General features: G+C 36.8%; 2 protein-coding genes across 19 annotated transcripts in view; one reads left to right on the top strand and one right to left on the bottom strand.

Moving 5' to 3' along the window:
• The window catches only part of PKD2L2 (polycystin 2 like 2, transient receptor potential cation channel), a 42,177-nt gene extending 32,952 nt beyond the window's left edge, over positions 1–9,225 (top strand). For 4 of the 6 annotated variants that reach the window (XM_082725536.1, XM_082725537.1, XM_082725533.1 and 1 more), the window contains 3 exons: positions 5,393–5,505; positions 5,931–6,038; positions 8,930–9,225. In XM_082725536.1, coding sequence (XP_082581662.1) covers positions 5,393–5,505; positions 5,931–6,027 — 210 coding nt within the window. In that variant the 3' untranslated portion in view covers positions 6,028–6,038; positions 8,930–9,225. The remainder of the gene's footprint in view (positions 1–5,392; positions 5,506–5,930; positions 6,039–8,929) is intronic. The other 2 variants (XM_082725538.1, XM_082725534.1) reach the window with 1 other exon arrangement.
• The window catches only part of FAM13B (family with sequence similarity 13 member B), a 72,631-nt gene continuing 63,510 nt past the window's right edge, over positions 7,310–16,430 (bottom strand). For all 13 annotated transcript variants that reach the window (XM_082725492.1, XM_082725494.1, XM_082725497.1 and 10 more), the window contains 5 exons: positions 16,321–16,416; positions 13,012–13,095; positions 12,760–12,923; positions 11,200–11,301; positions 7,310–9,666 (listed from right to left, as the gene is read on the bottom strand). In XM_082725492.1, the coding sequence (XP_082581618.1) occupies positions 9,543–9,666; positions 11,200–11,301; positions 12,760–12,923; positions 13,012–13,095; positions 16,321–16,416 (570 nt within the window). In that variant the 3' untranslated portion in view covers positions 7,310–9,542. The remainder of the gene's footprint in view (positions 9,667–11,199; positions 11,302–12,759; positions 12,924–13,011; positions 13,096–16,320; positions 16,417–16,430) is intronic.

The raw sequence follows: 16,430 nt of genomic DNA, 5'->3' as shown, positions 1-16,430 counted from the left end.
CTGGTATTTGCATAAGAAGAGACACAACAATGGAATAAACTAGAGAGTCCAGAAATAAACCCTCGCATATATGACCAATTAATTTATGACAAGAGTGACAAGAATTTACACTGGGGAAGAGACAATCTCTTCAATAAATGGTGCTGGGGAAACTAGAGAGCCACATGCAATAGAGCAAAACTGGACCAATATCTTACATAAAATTTACATAAAATTAACACAAAATGGATTAAAGACTTCAAGACCCAAAACCATAAAATTCTCTTGTCATCAGTGGCAGTGATTTTTTGGATCTGAAACCAAAAACAAAGGCAGCAAAAGCAAAAACAAAACAAAAGCAAAAACAAAACAGACTACAGCAAGCTAAAAAGCTTCCGTGTAGCAAAGGAAACAATTAACAAAATGAAAAGGCAACCTACTGCATAGAAGAAAATATTTGCAAATTATACATCTGATAAGGAGTTGCTATCCCAAAATATGTAAAGAACTCATACAATTCAATAACAACAAAACAATCCAACTGGAAAATGAACAGAGGATCTGAATAGACATTTGTCCAAAAAAGACAGAGATGGTCAACAGGTACATGAAAAGGTGCTCAACATTACTAATCACCAGGGAAATGTCAATCAAAACCACAATGAGCTATCACCTCCTCTAACAGAAATGTCTGTTGTCAAAAAGACAAGAGATATCGAGTATTGTCAAAGATGGGGAGTAAAGGGAACTCTTGTGCACTGATGGTGGAAATGAAAACTGGTACAGTCACTGTGGAAAACAATACGGAGTTTCCTCAAAATGTTAAAACTGGAACATATGATTATCAGTAATTCCACTTCTGGGTATTTATCTGAAGGGGATACAAATGCTTAATTCTAAGAGATATCCAAGCCATGTTCATTGCAGCATTATTTAGAATAGCCAAGGGATGGAAATAACCTAAGTGTCCATCAATGAATGAACGGATAAAGAAATGGATATACAGAGAGGAATATTACTCAGCCATTAAAAAAAGGGAAATGCGGCCACTTGCAACAATATGGATAAATCTAGAGAACGTTATTTTAAGTGAAATATTTTAAGTCAGAGAAAGATAAATACTGTATGATCTCATATGTAGAATCTAAAAACAACAAACAACAAAAAACTGAACTCATAAATAGAAAACAGACTGGTGATTCAAGGGGAGGAGGGGTGGAGAGTTGGTAAAATGGGTGAAGATGATCAAAAGGTACAAACTTCCAGTTATAAAAAAAGTTCTGGGGATGGATGTACAGCATGATGATTACAATTAATAATACCATATTATATATTTGAAAGTTACTAAGAGAGTAGATCTTAAAAATTCCTATCACAGGAAAAAAAATCTGTAACTGTATAGTGATGAATGTTAACTATTAACTACACTTACTACAGTGATCATTTCATAATTTTTACATATACAAAATCTTCATGTTGTACCCTGGAAAAAAATCACTAAGAGACTTTTTCGTATAACTCTATGCAAATAACATTTGGAAAACTGAATGCAGTGGGTAATTTTTTTCTGAAAATAAATTCACCAAATCTGAACCCAGAACAGAGTTTACAAGGGCTAAACAAATCTACTCTGTAGAGTAGTATAAAGTCATCAGAGCTACCTGAAAAATAAATCGAGCCCAGAATGCTTCACAAAGGAATTTTATCAGATATGTAAGGAATAAAGAGTTTCAATCTATTTAAACTGTTCCAGAAAAAAAAGGAAAATGGAAAACCTCCAAATTACTTTTATAAAATGGCTATACAGTCATTATGTAAAATGACTATATATGTGTATGTATATATACATATACACATAAAAATAACTATATATACACACACAAACACATATCACTTCCAAATTTTGATCAGAAATCCTACATAAAGTATTAGCAACAGAGTCTAACAGAACACAGTCACGATTCAACAGGGTTGAAAGACTAGATTGGTTATCAACTAATTAACATAATCCATTCCATTAACAGATCCAAAAGGAAAGTTGCATGATCATTTTCCACAGATGCTGGGTATTTGATAAGCTTAAGCATCCAATCTTAGGGGGACAACAAAATTAAAAAAAAAAAAAAACAGAACAGAACAGAACAAAACAGAAATCAATGGACACTTCCTTGATATGGTGAAAACTTATTTATTTCACCCCTAAGCTAGCACCTTACTTAACAGGGGAACACTGGACATGTCAGGAACAAGAAAGGATATACTGGAGGGATCAGCCAAAAATAATTAAGAAAAATAAACTAGAAGTGTAAGAATTGGGAGAGAGGAGATATAAACAACATTTACTTGACATATGATTCTTTTAAGTTTCCTAGGTATGCATGTTTCCTAGGTATGCAAGTACAAGAATTCAATATAGCAATAATAAAAAATAATTTACAAAATCAAATACTCTGTAATAGCAACAAAATAGAAAATGCAAAAATAAAATAAAAACAAAATAGAAAAGAATTAATGTGTTTAAAACCAAGATAAGAAAATTTAATACATCCCTTAAAGACACAAAAATACATTTGATCAAATATGAATATATACTTTCAGTCAGGACCTAATCAGGAAAGTGGAATACACACTATATATTTTTTTATTTATTATTCTTTTTTAAGATTTTATTTGAGAGAGAGAGAGCATAAAGGGAGAGTGAGAGGGAGAAGCAGACTCCACTGAGCAAAGAGCCGAGGACCCTGAGATCATTACCTGAGCTGAAGGCAGATGCTTAATGGACTGAGCCACCCAGATGCCCCACATTATATATTTTAAAAAGAAAAAAACTACTATAAGGAACTGGTTACATGGGCACTGGAAGGGAGAAAAAGTAAAAACACTGATGCAGCTCATACTGTAAGAAGATGCTACCACACCCAAGGCTAAGGTTGCAAAAAGTGAAGTTATCTGAACCTCATCTTAGAGAAGGAGCCTACGGAGCTGTTGTTCAGACCTCTGCAGGTAATCCCCATCGCACTCCTGCTGCTACTGTTTCTGAGGGAGTATGATGAGCCTGGTTCTGGGAATGCCCAAAGACCTTGAACTGCAGTAGCCAGGTGCCGACCACAGCTGCTGGCGATGACTACCATTTGCAGAAACAATGCTGAGAGATGAAAACCCAAATCCTTCACCCTGCCATCCTCCACTAAGGCAGAACCTAACAAGCCAGTAGCCAGAGTCTGGGGAAAGAGGTTTGTAAAACCTGACACCTAGCATCATAGAGCATAAAAGGGCAAATTTTGAGTTGAGAGAAATCAGCTAAATAGTAGGTCCAGAAGACCCTTTTGGCTATTTAGTATACACATTTGAACTCGCATAAAATGACATTAACTATCTTTCATGGTTCCTCCCATAAAGTAGAACTATCCTTTATACAAATGAAGGCACTTTTGTCCTCTCCCCTGAAAGGAAGCAGCAAAATCCCAACAGTAATTGTGTCTATCTCTGGTTAATGTTAAGACCTTTCCTAATGATATCACAATTCCTTAAAAACTTAATGTTTAAAACTACATATACCCTGAGATCAAGAGTTGCATGCTCATACCGACTACACCAACCAGGCATCCCTAAACTACAAAGTTTATTTCTGGACATAAAACAGGAATCCCCCTGAGAATTCCCTGGATACCAAATATAGCCCTCTCTGCACCTGTTTTGTAGCAGCAACCAATTTTCCCTTGGTACTCAGTTCAGGGAGTACCTATTTGTTTGCTTGCTGGGTCAGCAGCCTGAGGAATGTCAAATGGCCAGATGGTAGTCTCACATTCTTAGTCAGTTATTATGTCCCCTGGTGGAAGCATACGATCTCTGATATTGGCTACCAAATAGCACAGCCACTGTGAACACTAAATTAATGCAGGGACAACAGTAAGTGACAGCTAACATCTATAGGGAAGAGGTGAGGTGATTAGAACTTGAAGCTTGGGAGAAAATGCCCCCAGAACTGCCACCTTGCTTTTAAGAAAGGGTGCCACTTTCCTGTGGACATCAAGGCAGGCTTCATATAGTGATGGTTGAGATGGTTTTTTAAAAGGATGAGTCAAGTTTACTAGGCAGTCCATTTAACCCATACTACTACCACATCCATATTATAACAGGCCTGGTCATTTAGAAATAGTTGCATGGTCTACCACTTTAACACCACATTAAAAAGTGTGAGTTACGTCAAAACACGAATGCTATAATGTGGCCAAAATAAAACTAGGAAGATTGAAAGCCATCCTTTCCTACTTCTGCTATGTTGGTTTACAGGACAGACACTGTCTGATAATCTCTCTGACTAGAACAGCACACATTTATCAAATAAACACTGTACCAACTTAGGCATCACCATCCTCTCTGGGCCAAGTCATCAGAATCCTTATAAAGGGATCAACTTTGGTACTTGACAGTATTGCTGAAGCAGGGCAGTATGGTTCTGATTCACTGAGAAGTCTGTGGATCATATCTGGGTGCAAGGTCTCTCTCTCTCTTTTTTTTTCTAACATACATTTATTTATTTATTTATTTATTTAAGAGAGAGAGAGAGAGAGAGAGAGAGAGCGTGCACAAGCAGGAGGAGTGGCAGGCAGAGGGCGAAGCAGGCTTCCTGCTGAGAAGGGAGCCCAATGTGGGACTCAATCCCAGGACCCTGGGATCATGACCTGAGCCAACGGCAAACACTTAACTGAGCGAGCTACCCAGGCACCTCTCCTCTTTCCTTTTTTTTTTTTTAAATTAAGTGCTGTCCCTAGTTTCTACAACGTAAAGAGTGCATTTTTCCTGAAGCTGCGGAAGTTATTTGAACACTAAAAGGGAAGTGGGTGGTAGTGAGGACAAAACACAGGAAGGACTCTTAAGGAGACAAAGGTAGCAACAAGAATTTTCTGTTATGAGGAACTTATTTTGGGGCCTGTGGGCAGACTGCAGTGCACAATTGATGCAGTAATCCTGAAAAGGGGACTGGGGGCTGATAGACAGCAGATGTCTGGCTTTGAAGCAGCTAGGAGGGCAAATACCCACAGATATACTTGGAAATACATTTGCTTCATTACACAGCAGTAGTACAGAAAAGAACAGCTCAGCTTCACCCAAGTGAAGAACAGAGAACATGAGAAATTCAGCTGCAGAGTCAGAGGGGAAGAGGCAGTGTTCTCGTTTAGAGGCTTGTTCTCGTTTAGAACAAACTGATGATATTTAAATAAAAACCTTAACTCTGGTGAACAGTTCTAACATCAAGCCCTCTCAAGTGAATCTGCTGATGCACAGATCTTAAAGCGAGGAAGGGCAAAACTCCAGTGGGGCTCAAAATCACAGCCCTGGAGAGATCAGTTTAACATGATCAACCCCATGATGCTTGGGTACCAACTATGCTTGTCCTCTGACTTGACAGGAGATTGAAAGTGCAAAGCAGATGAAAAAGTGGAAAGACAGGCTTGAGAAAAAGTATTATTCTGCAGAAATTCAAGATGACTACCAGCCAGTCACTCAACAGGAATTTCGAGAGTAAGTATATGTTCTAACCAAGAACCGTGGGATATCCTGATATGGGGACTGAGGCCATGAGTTACGTTTTTTTCCCCCTGAAACTAGACCTTACCGAGATGGCACTGCTTTTCTCATCTTTTTACCTAACTTTGAAATTAAACAAAAAGCCCAAGACTCTATTTGTTTAAATTTAAGGTGAGAGTGAAACCAATTGCTTTTATCCTTATTATCTCCAAACAGGTACTGCCATTTATATTTGATATGTATAGCAAACACTGTTCTCCAATTTTAGAATAAAAGATCCAAACTTGGCCACACTAGGCATGTTTTAGAAGCCTGAAATACTATCCTCCCACTCCCAAGTACTTCACGAATAACCTGCTGACTCTTTAGGCACAAAGGTATTTTACTCATTCTCTGCTTCCTTCTAAATTATTCTCTAGACTCTTTTTATATGCCGTGGAGCTGGAGAAAGAATTACACTATGTCAGTCTAAAACTAAACCGAGTGATGAGAAAGATTTCAACTCTACCAGCTTGAGAGATGTGCAGGTGAGAACTTCTGATATGATCACTGAGGGTTTTTTTTTTTTCTTTGTATCTTTGAGCATTTCTAACAAAAATTTATCCTTGTACTATTTACTAAACATGTCCCCATTACAGGTACATTTTTAAAATCACTACACCACCTATCAGCAAACTATCATCAGAGTCTGATAAGCTCAGAAGATTTCCAGAAATTAGTAGCCTGAATGGGACCTACTCTGCAAGCTATGTGTATTACAGCACGTGTCCAGAGTTAGACATACAGTTAGACATGAAGGATTTTATTAGATTCATTAAATTCTAGCAATGTGAAGATAAAGTACAAAATAATGCTGCTTATGGTTCATGGGGAAGATCTCTAATTAATAGGTGACTAAGTAGGTAAAGACAGTTTTCCAGGGTTACCTAGAATATAGAAACTGTTGATTTTTTTCATCACATACCAGGTTCTAACTTCTTCTGGCTACAGATAAATTAATAAATACTTGGGATTTGGGAAAACCATTCTGTAAGACCCCAAATAAAATAATCTTACCTCCATTCTTCCCAGTTTGAGGTCACCTAGAATAACCTAAAATGTAGAAGACCAATCATCTACAAATATTTCACTATTATTTTCAAACTGGAAATTCATCCAGAAAGTTCCTAAAGTAACTCATTTAAAGTTTTATAAAAGCTTTTCTTAACCACTCTAAAAAGCAAAATATACTTTGGAATATAAAGAGCAAGGTAGGAGTATCAGGGTTATGAGAAGCCAACTTAATGTATGAGAAGTAGGAATGGGGGTACTGCAAAAAGCCCTGTCTGGGTGGTTGGCAAGTTGTGTGAAGTAACTCTTTTAATTTCTTTAGTGGGTTACACAAGCCCTCCTAGAAGAGCCGTATGTTCTCTTAGCCCAAACAACATCATCTGACCATAGTACTCAACTTCCACATTGACACTCAATAGATGTTAAATCTACCCCCCTCCCTCCGGCCAGCCTCTTCTCTGAGTAAACTCTACCTCAAGTTTGCTCAGTACGGTAGATCACTGCAACAAGAAATGCTGACTGTTCTCCCTGCGTATCTTCTCCCTAGATTTCCACACGGCAATCAACATAGCCTTTCCTTGTCTTACCAATCCCCAGAGCTGTAGCCAGTCAAGTGGTTTACCAACCCTGTTGTCCCCCAGTATGGTCCCTCGCTGACGTAACTCAAACAAAGCCTAAGAACATTAAGGCAAGGAAACACTTAAGGTCTTTTTAACATCTAGTGAAAACAAAACAAAAAACATTTACATGACTTGGAACATTCAGGTTCTTTTATTACAAAAGTCTATACAATGAAGTGCCAGACACAGCAATGCAATTATATTGGTGGTCATATATATCTATATATTATTTGTATATAGATATAGCTTTTACTTGTACCAAAGTAAAACTATCACAAACTGCCTAATTCTACCACCTACTGCTCAACTATGACACACAATACTGTCACATAGCATGTAAGTGCTGCCATGCCACTTGGATCTATCCTACCTGCAGCCAAACACAAACAGTGAATAACCAACACCATGAAGCAGCTGTTAATTCTAAAATGAAACCAGTCAGGCCACTGACTTATAAAAATATGGTACTCATATAGATTTAGCATTATAAAGAAGGAATATATTATTTAAAACATTTAAATAGTGCATATGGACATTTTTGCATGTGGTATATAAAACATTCATATAAAACAATATACAGTGCACATTAAATTCGATGTTTGGATATACTCCCTTCTAGAGACTGAAAGAAATTAAATGCACACTGCATGCTGGATTCAAATCAAAGTGATACTTCTTTTGGCATTTTCAATTTCATTTTTTCTAGGTACACATTATGAATAACCTAGCTGTATCAAAAGGAAACCACACGAAAAGGGCTGGATTTAGTGCTTTATTCCCCAACTACATGTTCACCACCAATGAACATTCCCCTCCCCCCCAAAAAAGGCATTGCACACACAGGTGAAATGTGAAATCCTAGACACACTACTTATTATCAAGCTACTTCATGTGCTTACTATGTAAGAGTGCCAGAAGTCTGAGGTTCATGCTTCCCTCACTTGATTAAAGAATGTCACAGAAGTCCCCATTTTTATATGGAACTGTTAATATCAGCTAGTTAAGAACGCCATGCATGAGTCAATGCATGCAAAACATGGGCACAAATTGAGACACTCATCAATCCAAAAAAGCACCAGGAAAAAAATTAACACTTACAATAAGCCTGACCAGAATATGCTGTTACTGACTATATTCTTAGCTCAAATAAAGTCACCAATCTGTGAAAATGATTAGCAGAATGATACCAGAAGAGTACTTGAAGAAAAGCCATGCAAAGCCAAAGGAAAAAAAGATAAGCTGAAGAGTATATGACAAGGGGCATACCACTACAGAACTGCTTTAAACAGCATGTGACTGAGCAAAAGGGCTCCTTGTCAGAGGGTGTTTTCTTTATGGATTTTTCTAATTAAAGAAGAAAAAAAGATGCACCCCCCAGAAGGTACACGTACAAGTGCAGTGGTACAGCCCTTGTGAAGAAAATATTTAATTCAGGCATAATGATTCTTTCGTCAACTTAGGCCCATCTAATTGAACACACAAATCTGAGCACCATCCGTGTTCCTACATAGACATGGCTATTTTCTCACATTATCTGGAGGTGGGTAGGGGGAAAAAATACAGGATCTGATCCAGACAAATCACATCATCACCAGCTAATAAACAGTAACTGAGGAAACAAACAGAAACTTATGTCCCATAGGCAGCATGTGATATGATTCAGTTCTGTGTAGGATGTGTGGTGTGTGTTTTCACTATACTATTAAACAAGGTCACTTTTTGGTCTGCCCTCTGTTATCTTCATCCAGGAGCTGTGTGACCACTGAATTGCAAAATTTTGCTAACATACTACCTGTGAGAAAGTGTCACTTTGGAAATTAAACAGAAATGTATTCCACAGTAGGACTTGAAATTTCAGTTGATTTTGGTTTTCTAAGAAAACATAGGACATAGTTGCATATGTGCACATTTATAGGCTTTTCTTTCAAATTTTCAGTCATTCTGTAAGAAAAAGGCAACCGAAGAATTCAATGTGAAGATGTTCCTCTCAATTTTCTTCAGTAATTAAAAAAAATAATAAAAATAAAGTTGGTGATAACAAAAAGCTCGTATCTCCAAAGTTCTTGAAGTTGAAAGAATAAAGTACTAGTCTTTTGCTAACAGGGTGTATCTGTAGTACTACAAAACAATGAAGAAAACTGGATGTTTGCTAAAGGTGGAGAGAACAGTCTGTGGTTAATATGGAACACCACGCTCCCTAGAGAGGGTCTACTTACCCTCCCATCTTTCTCTAGTGGCACCACAATCAAGTACAAAATGATACTCTCGGAGTGCCTGACAAAATGAACTCAAGTACCAGCCAACACATGATGACAGCTTCAGGGAATACAACTGATTTTTATGTTTTCAAGGAGCATATTTTTATATGGATTTTGAAGAATCTTGTTTGCTGATAAGAACTTCAAGAAGCCTGAGTTTAGCTTTAATTTTCTTGTACTCCTTGTACTCCTCAAGCACTGGAACACGATCTTCTTTCTGGGCATTCCTAGGGTAGAAAGTAAAATCTGTAATATTCTAGAAATCATTTGAAAAATAAAGTCCCAGAAGTTATGCTAATGTTAGAGACAATGCTACCAAATGTAAATTCAAATTAAAAAAATTCCTCTGCAAGAAAGAACTAGCTCCCCCCATCTGCAAGAACATTCCTAAAATACTTCTGTTTTTGATGAATTTCTCTACTGACAGATTAAATAATGCTAAACGTAACAATGATCACTGCAGAGAACTAGAAGGTAACCAAATATTTTAATAAGATACACACTGCTAGACTCTGTCAGGTCACTGAGTGTATATTAAGTAGCAGAGGAGTACAGCCTGTCATTTCATACATTTAGAAGGTACTTGAAAAATGCATTCTTATACAGATTTTTTTTAACCATTTTTGCCAACTATATAGAAGACTCAAAGCAAATAAATAAATTTTGGAATTTTTAATATAGCTACTGGCTTGGTAAGACTACCTAGTTACATAAACAGAAAAACTTTTCTGAGGTCTAAGAGAATGCTCATTTCTGGCCACCATCTGAATTAGAATTTATTCTCCCTTTTAAAAAAAAAAAAAAAAAAAAAAAGCTTTTTAAAATTTATTTAACAGAGAGAGAAAGAGCACAAGCAGAGGGAGCAGCAGGCGAGAAGCAGGTTCCCTGCTGAGCAGAAAGCCCGATGCAGAACTCAAACCCAGAACCCTGGGATCCCCACCTGAGCCGAAGGCACCTGCTCAACTGACTGAACCACCCAGACGTCCCTGTTTTTCTTACTTTTTTAAAAGAGTTCCACTGGGTCAGCTATGCCCAAGTTAGATAAAAGCACATACTATACTGTATTTTAGAAGCCCACTGTTGATTACCACCCATCTTAAAAAAGGGAAGCCTGGAATGGCCCAACATGCAGCCTAAGCAGCAACGGTCTCAGTCTAAGAATCCACACTAGCTGTGAGAATACCAGTCATGTTATAGGACCCTTTCTAAAAGGAAAAACAGGGGCGCCTGGGTGGTTTAGTTGGTTAATCATCTAACTCTTAATTTCGGCTCAGGTCGTGACCTCAGGTTCATGAGATCAAGCCCCACATTGGACCTCCATGCTCAGCAGGGAGCCTGCTTGGAATCTGCTAGAGATTCTTTCTCCCTCCCTCTGCCCCTACCCCTTCTCTCTCTTTCTAAAATAAATAAATAAATCTTTAAAAAGAACAAAAAATAAAAATAAAAGGAAAAAATCTTAATTCACAAACACTTCAAAAAGGTGAGAATGTAGACTTCAAAAACACAATGTAACTGCCATTCAACCAAGCCTCCTAGGACATCTGAAATATTCTATCAGATGTTGCTTACTCTATTTCTGACTTCTTGCCATTAATAGCAGGCCTTCAAAGTAAAAAGGTATGTGTTCTACTTTTATTTTCAATGGTAATATCGTTATATGCACAATTCACTTCTATTCCTATACATCCCTTTAATTTAGCATATGGGCACCTGTAAGTTCAAAAAGAAAGAAGACTCAATTTTTGTGATGTTCAACAAACCTTCCATTCTGTTGATAAAATGCTTCTTCAAATTCCCGTAATGTTTTGCGTAGTTTCTTTTTTTCAGCTCTGGCTTTCCAAAGTTGTTCCAGTAACTCAGGCCTAAAATTTAAATGGGAAAAAAACATTATTCAAATAACACTGTGATTCTTAGCAGGGGTTCAAACCTTGGCTGCAAACTAAAGTCAGTGGGGAGCATTTAGAATATCCCAATGTCTAATCTACAGCCCAGACCAACTAAATGTAGGAATAGCTGCAGGTAGGGCTCTACATCAATATTGGAGGGGTGGGGGGGGGATTTTTCCCAGGTGATCTTAAAGTGAAACCAAGACTACTATGGAAAACAATATGAGGTTGTTCAAAAAATTAAAAACAGAAACACTGCATGATCCAGTATTTCCACTACTGGGTATTTACCCAAGGAAAATAAAAACATTAATTCGAAAAGATGTATGTACCCCTATGTTTACTGCATCATTATTTACAACGGCAAAGATATGGAAGCAGCCCAAGTGTCAATCAAAAGATGAGTGGATAAAGAAGATGCGCGTGCACATGCACACACATACACACGGAATATTGCTTGGCCATAAAAAAGAATGAAATCTTGCCATTTCTAACAAGGAGGAACCTAGAGGGTATAAAGCGAAATGATTTAAGCCAGAGCAAGAAAAAGAAATTCCCTATGATTTCACTTATATGTGGAATTTAGAAAAAAACAAACAATAACAGTTTCATTAATACAGGGAACACACTGGGTGGCTGAGGGGAACAGAGCTGGGATGGGGTTAGGTAAAACAGGTGAAAGGGATTAGGAGGCAAACTTCCAGTTATAAGTTAAGTCACAGAGATGAAAAGTGCAGCATAGAGAACACAGTCAATAACACTGCAGTAACATTGTATGTGACTACACTTTTTGTGGTGAACACCGAGTTAACAGAATTGTTGAGTCAACCATGCTGTATACCTGAAACTAATATAAGCATTATACGTTAATTATACTTCAATTTTTTAAAAAAAGTGAAGCCAGGGCTGAAGACCACTGTCATACACCATTATCAGGGAGAGAAGATGATAGAGAATAAAGGTAACTCTCTGCTGGTCCCAGCATTCTATTATGAAACAAATGTCAGATTTTAGTTTCTTTTATTTTTTTTTTTAAAGATTTTATTTATTTGTTTGACCGAGAGAGAGAGCACAAGTAGGCAGAGGGGCAGACAGAGGGAGAGGGAGAAGCAGGCTCTCCACTGAGCTGGGAGCCCGATGTGGGGCTCGTTCCCAGGATCCTGGGATCATGACCTGAGCTGAAGGCAGTCGCTTAACCAACTGAGCCATCCAGGTTCCCCAATTTCTTTAAAATTTTTAAAACACACTAATGTTTAGTAAAGAAAATGTGAATGATGACAGTTATATACCATACCCTTTAAAAGAAAGCGGCATATCTCTTGAGCACACATTAATTCCCTCCAAGTGCCTGATTACTTAAAACTGAATTTCTTGGCATGTAATTTTCATTATACAAATAGATTTTTTTAAAAAATCACAAACCAGCATACATACATAGAAGCTGCTCGAGTACTTGACAATCGGAGATCCAGAGCAAGTTTTTCTTGATTTTCTTCAACATCAGATTCAGAGTTTTCCAATGAAGATTGTGCCTGTACAGCAGTTTTCAGGATATCAGTTAGCTCTGAGGACAGGGTAACACCATCTTCTTCTTCTTCCTAAAAAGATATCAAAAAGATAAACAAATAGGCCATGGCTCTCAACTTTTTCTTTAAGAAAGATATCAGTGAATGAGTTAAGGATTACCTTGATTTCTTCAAAAAAATGGGCAGTTTCTCCTTCTATGATTGGTTGTAACATCTGACCCCTTCGCTTGGAAGATGGAGATCCCTGTAACAATCAACATGGTTTCTACTTTAAACACTTAAAAGCATTCAAAGAAAGCTTCATTCACTATGGAACAGATACTAAGCTTTATATTCAAAATCTTAACCAAACAATTTATATTTTTTTTAGGAATTCCTTAGTATATTCATTTTTGTGAAGCTTTCTTCTTATGTATGCACACAAATGCTAAATTATCACTAATGTCTGGATAACCTAAAAGATCTCATTCAATACATTAAAAATAGGAAAGTATTACATGTAATTTTATTCGGCACATTTAAAGAGCCGTCAACTTTTTTGGTCTCAGGACACCTTTAAACTCCATTTAAAAAAGTAACAGCTTCACTGAGATATAATCCACATGCCATTAAATTCACTCCTTTAAAGTGTCCAATTTAGTGGTTTTTAAATATTCACAAAGAACATTGTGAACATTTTTTAAAAAATCACCTCTAATTCCAAAATAGCTCATCATCCCAAAAGAATTCTGTACTTATTAGTTACTAACTCATTTGCCCTCTCCCCCTATCCTGTGGCCAACACTGATCTATACTCTGTCTCAATGGGCTGGCCTATTCTAGCTATTTCACATAAATGGAATCATAAAGTATGTGGCCTTCTGTATTTCACTTCTCTCGCTTAGCACTAATGTTTTTAAAATTTACCCATGTTGTAACATGTTATTAGTACTTTCATTCCTTTATGGCTAATAATCCATTATATGGATATACCACATTTTGTTTATTCATCAGTTGCTGCAAATTTCATTTTTTTCTACATTTTAGCCATTATGAAGGATGCTGCTATGTATATTTGTATGTAAGTTTTCATGTAGACATGTTTTCAATTCTCTCAAGCATATAACAAGGAGAACTGCTAGGTCAGATGATAACCCTGTTTAATTCTTTGAGGAAATGTCAAACTGTTTATCAAAGTGGGTGTACCATTTTACATTCACCAGCAGTGCATAATGTAAGCATTCCAATTTCTCCACATCCAGTCAACACTGTTATCTTTTCCCATTAAAGCTATCCTAATGTGTATAAAGTGGTATCTGAATGTGATTTGCATTTCCTAATAACTAATGATGTTGATCTTCTTTTCATGTATTTAATGGCCATTTATATAACTTCTGTGGAGAAATGTGTATCAAATCCTTTGCCCAATTTTTTTCAAAAAGATTTTTTTAGAGAGAAAGCACAAGTGAGCAAGTGAAGGAGAGGCAGAGCAGGAGAGAGAATCCCGAAGCTAAGTGCAGAGCCTGAAGGGGGGGTTCAATCCCAGGACCCTGAGATCATGACCTGAGCTGAAATCAAGAGTCAGGTGCTTAACCAACTGAGCCTCCCATGCACCCCTCCCCCATTTTTTTAACTGGGTTATTAATCTTTTTATTATTGAACTGAAAGAGTTCTATATACTCTAGATACCAGTCCCTTATCAGATACATGATATGCAAACATTTTCTCCCATTCTATAGGTTGTCTTTCCACTTTCAAAAATGTCCTTTGATGCACAAAACTTTTTAATTTTGATGAGGTCCACTTTATTTATTTTTGTCAGTGTTTTTAGTGTCACATGCAAGAAAACACTGCCTAATTCAAGGTCACAAAGATTTATTCTTCTATTCCCTATTAGTTTTATAGTTTCAGTTCCTACATTTAGGTCAGTGAACCATTCTGAGTTAAATTTTGTGTCAGATAAGGGTCTACATTCGTCTTTTTTGCGTATCAATACCCAACTGTACCAACCTCATTTGCTGAAAAAATTCTTTCCTACCAAACTGTCTTGGCTTAACTTTTATACCTCAAATTTCTCTGTACGATAATCATACTTAGGCATCTGTAAGATCTAGTCATACTTGCTATAGCTTCAGTTTATTAAAAACAAATCTGTGGAGTTCCAAAATTATGTTCATAAAATTCAAAGACTATTTGAATTTGAATTACGAATATGTCAATGAGACACTAAAATGCCTTGTAATCAAAGGATAAAATCCGTATTAAATAAACTGTTGTATGTGCAGACTATAACCTATACAGGATTCCTTGCTCAAAAAAAATTGATTATATGTAAATCAAATAGTGCTGAGATGACCAATTTTTAAAAAGCCATTTTAAAAAGGAGTATTTACTTGAGGTTAAATAAAAAATGCTCAGAAGGCCAATGTGAACCTTCTAACAATGAGTAGTAGTAAGGTAGTCAAAGCCCAAAAGAAATCCCCATGCAAGTGGCTATTGATTTAAAAATGACCTTGCATGCCAGGGTGCCTGGGTGGCTCAGTGTGGTTAAAGCCTCTGCCTTCAGCTCAGGTCATGATCCCAGCGTCCTGGGATCAAGCCCCGCATCAGGCTCTCTGCTCAGTGGGAAGCCTGCTTCATCCTCTCTCTCTCTCTGCCTCTCTGCCTACTTGTCTGTCAAATAAGTAAATAAAATCTGAAAAAAAAAAAAAAAAGAAAAAAAAAATGACCTTGTATGTCTAAGCAAAGCATAGTTCCAATAAATTAATTCCTACAAAATGGTTCAGAATGGGCTACATGCTGTTTTCTATGTGAGCCTGAGAGAAATCTAGAGTCCTACTACCTACTGGTTAATTTGGAGACAGCACTAATTTGCACCTAAGTATTAAGAGTTTTCATTTTTCTCTAACAATGTACACAAATGTAAAAAAGCATTATTTTGATAATTCTTTATTAAAAAAGATGAACTAGATTAGATTGTGCAATTAAATCTTCATGACAGCCATCATAAAACTGATGTGTTTTCAAACACAAGAATTAAAACTGAAACAAACTAAGCCAGGGTCTGAAATATGTTTGTTTGTTTTTTAAATTTTTTATTTTTTATAAACATATATTTTTATCCCCAGGGGTACAGGTCTGTGATGTTTTTTTAATTCTACAAGGTAGATGATCCTGGGCATATACTCCTCAGTCCCAGTTTCATCATCTGTGAATTGAGGCTATCTTCTGCTACCTGTTGTGACTTGTCAGGATTTAATGACATCGTCTTCATTTAATGACATACATAAAACACTTTTACAAGTGCCTGGGAAATGATAGGTAGGCACTGATTATTAATTGCCTACTCTTTAAAAAGCAGTAACCTCACCTTACAAATACAATTCTTGCTACCTTAGCTGTATATTTTTCCAATACACCACCACAATATATTTTTTAAAGAATAAGTTTTAGTAAAATGAATAGACAAATCTTCGTGTGTTTTACTCACAAGAACAGGAGTGATGCTAACTCTTGTCAGCATCTGTTTTACAAGTCTGTATCTCTCATAGAGAGGTTTCACAATGTGCCTTTCTTCTCTGGTCACCTAAAGTAAAAAAA

This window comes from Mustela nivalis (genome assembly GCF_964662115.1).
Source record: "Mustela nivalis genome assembly, chromosome: 3".
Taxonomy (NCBI): domain Eukaryota; kingdom Metazoa; phylum Chordata; class Mammalia; order Carnivora; family Mustelidae; genus Mustela; species Mustela nivalis.
The sequence above is the reverse complement of the archived record's forward strand: the minus strand, read 5'-3'. Positions and strand labels throughout refer to the sequence as shown.